Consider the following 415-nt stretch of genomic DNA (forward strand, 5'->3'; position numbering starts at 1 on the left):
CCGGAGAAGGAGGGCGGCGGAGCGGCCTCGGGGGACGACTTCAGCGAGCTGCCGAGAGGTAGGGACGGGATAAGGGGTCCCAGGGAGGGGCCGGGGTCTCGGAACGGGCTGGGCTGGGGGCAGTCAGAGCCGGAGAGGTCGCGAAGGTGCCGAGCTGGGCTCGGCTCAGTCCTGCAGGTGCCCTGGCAGCAGCTCCGGTTCCGCTTCGGAGGGGCTTGCAGTGGTGGGTGGGAGCAGTCCCACATACCGAGCCCCGGCGGCCCCAGATCAGAGTGGGAGTAGCCCGTGGGGCACCAGCACGGAGCAGCGGCGCTCCTGCTAGGGGCTGTCCATGTTCCTGAAGTCTCCTGCAGGGCGGCTTCCAGGGGGTCCCGGGTCTCAGCCGCTTGGCCGGGAGGATCGGAGCCCCTCCTGG

The 415-nt window shown here is 71.1% G+C and overlaps 1 protein-coding gene across 1 annotated transcript in view; it reads left to right on the forward strand.

Annotated features, from left to right (window-relative positions):
- Nucleotides 1-415, forward strand: part of HBEGF (heparin binding EGF like growth factor) — a 6,604-nt gene that overhangs the window by 1,089 nt on the left and 5,100 nt on the right. Inside the window, exon 2 of the mRNA XM_005425369.2 lies at nt 7-58. Coding sequence (XP_005425426.1) covers nt 7-58 — 52 coding nt within the window. The remainder of the gene's footprint in view (nt 1-6; nt 59-415) is intronic.

The sequence above is a fragment of the Geospiza fortis genome, unplaced genomic scaffold (assembly GCF_000277835.1).
Source record: "Geospiza fortis unplaced genomic scaffold, GeoFor_1.0 scaffold413, whole genome shotgun sequence".
NCBI classification, from domain to species: domain Eukaryota; kingdom Metazoa; phylum Chordata; class Aves; order Passeriformes; family Thraupidae; genus Geospiza; species Geospiza fortis.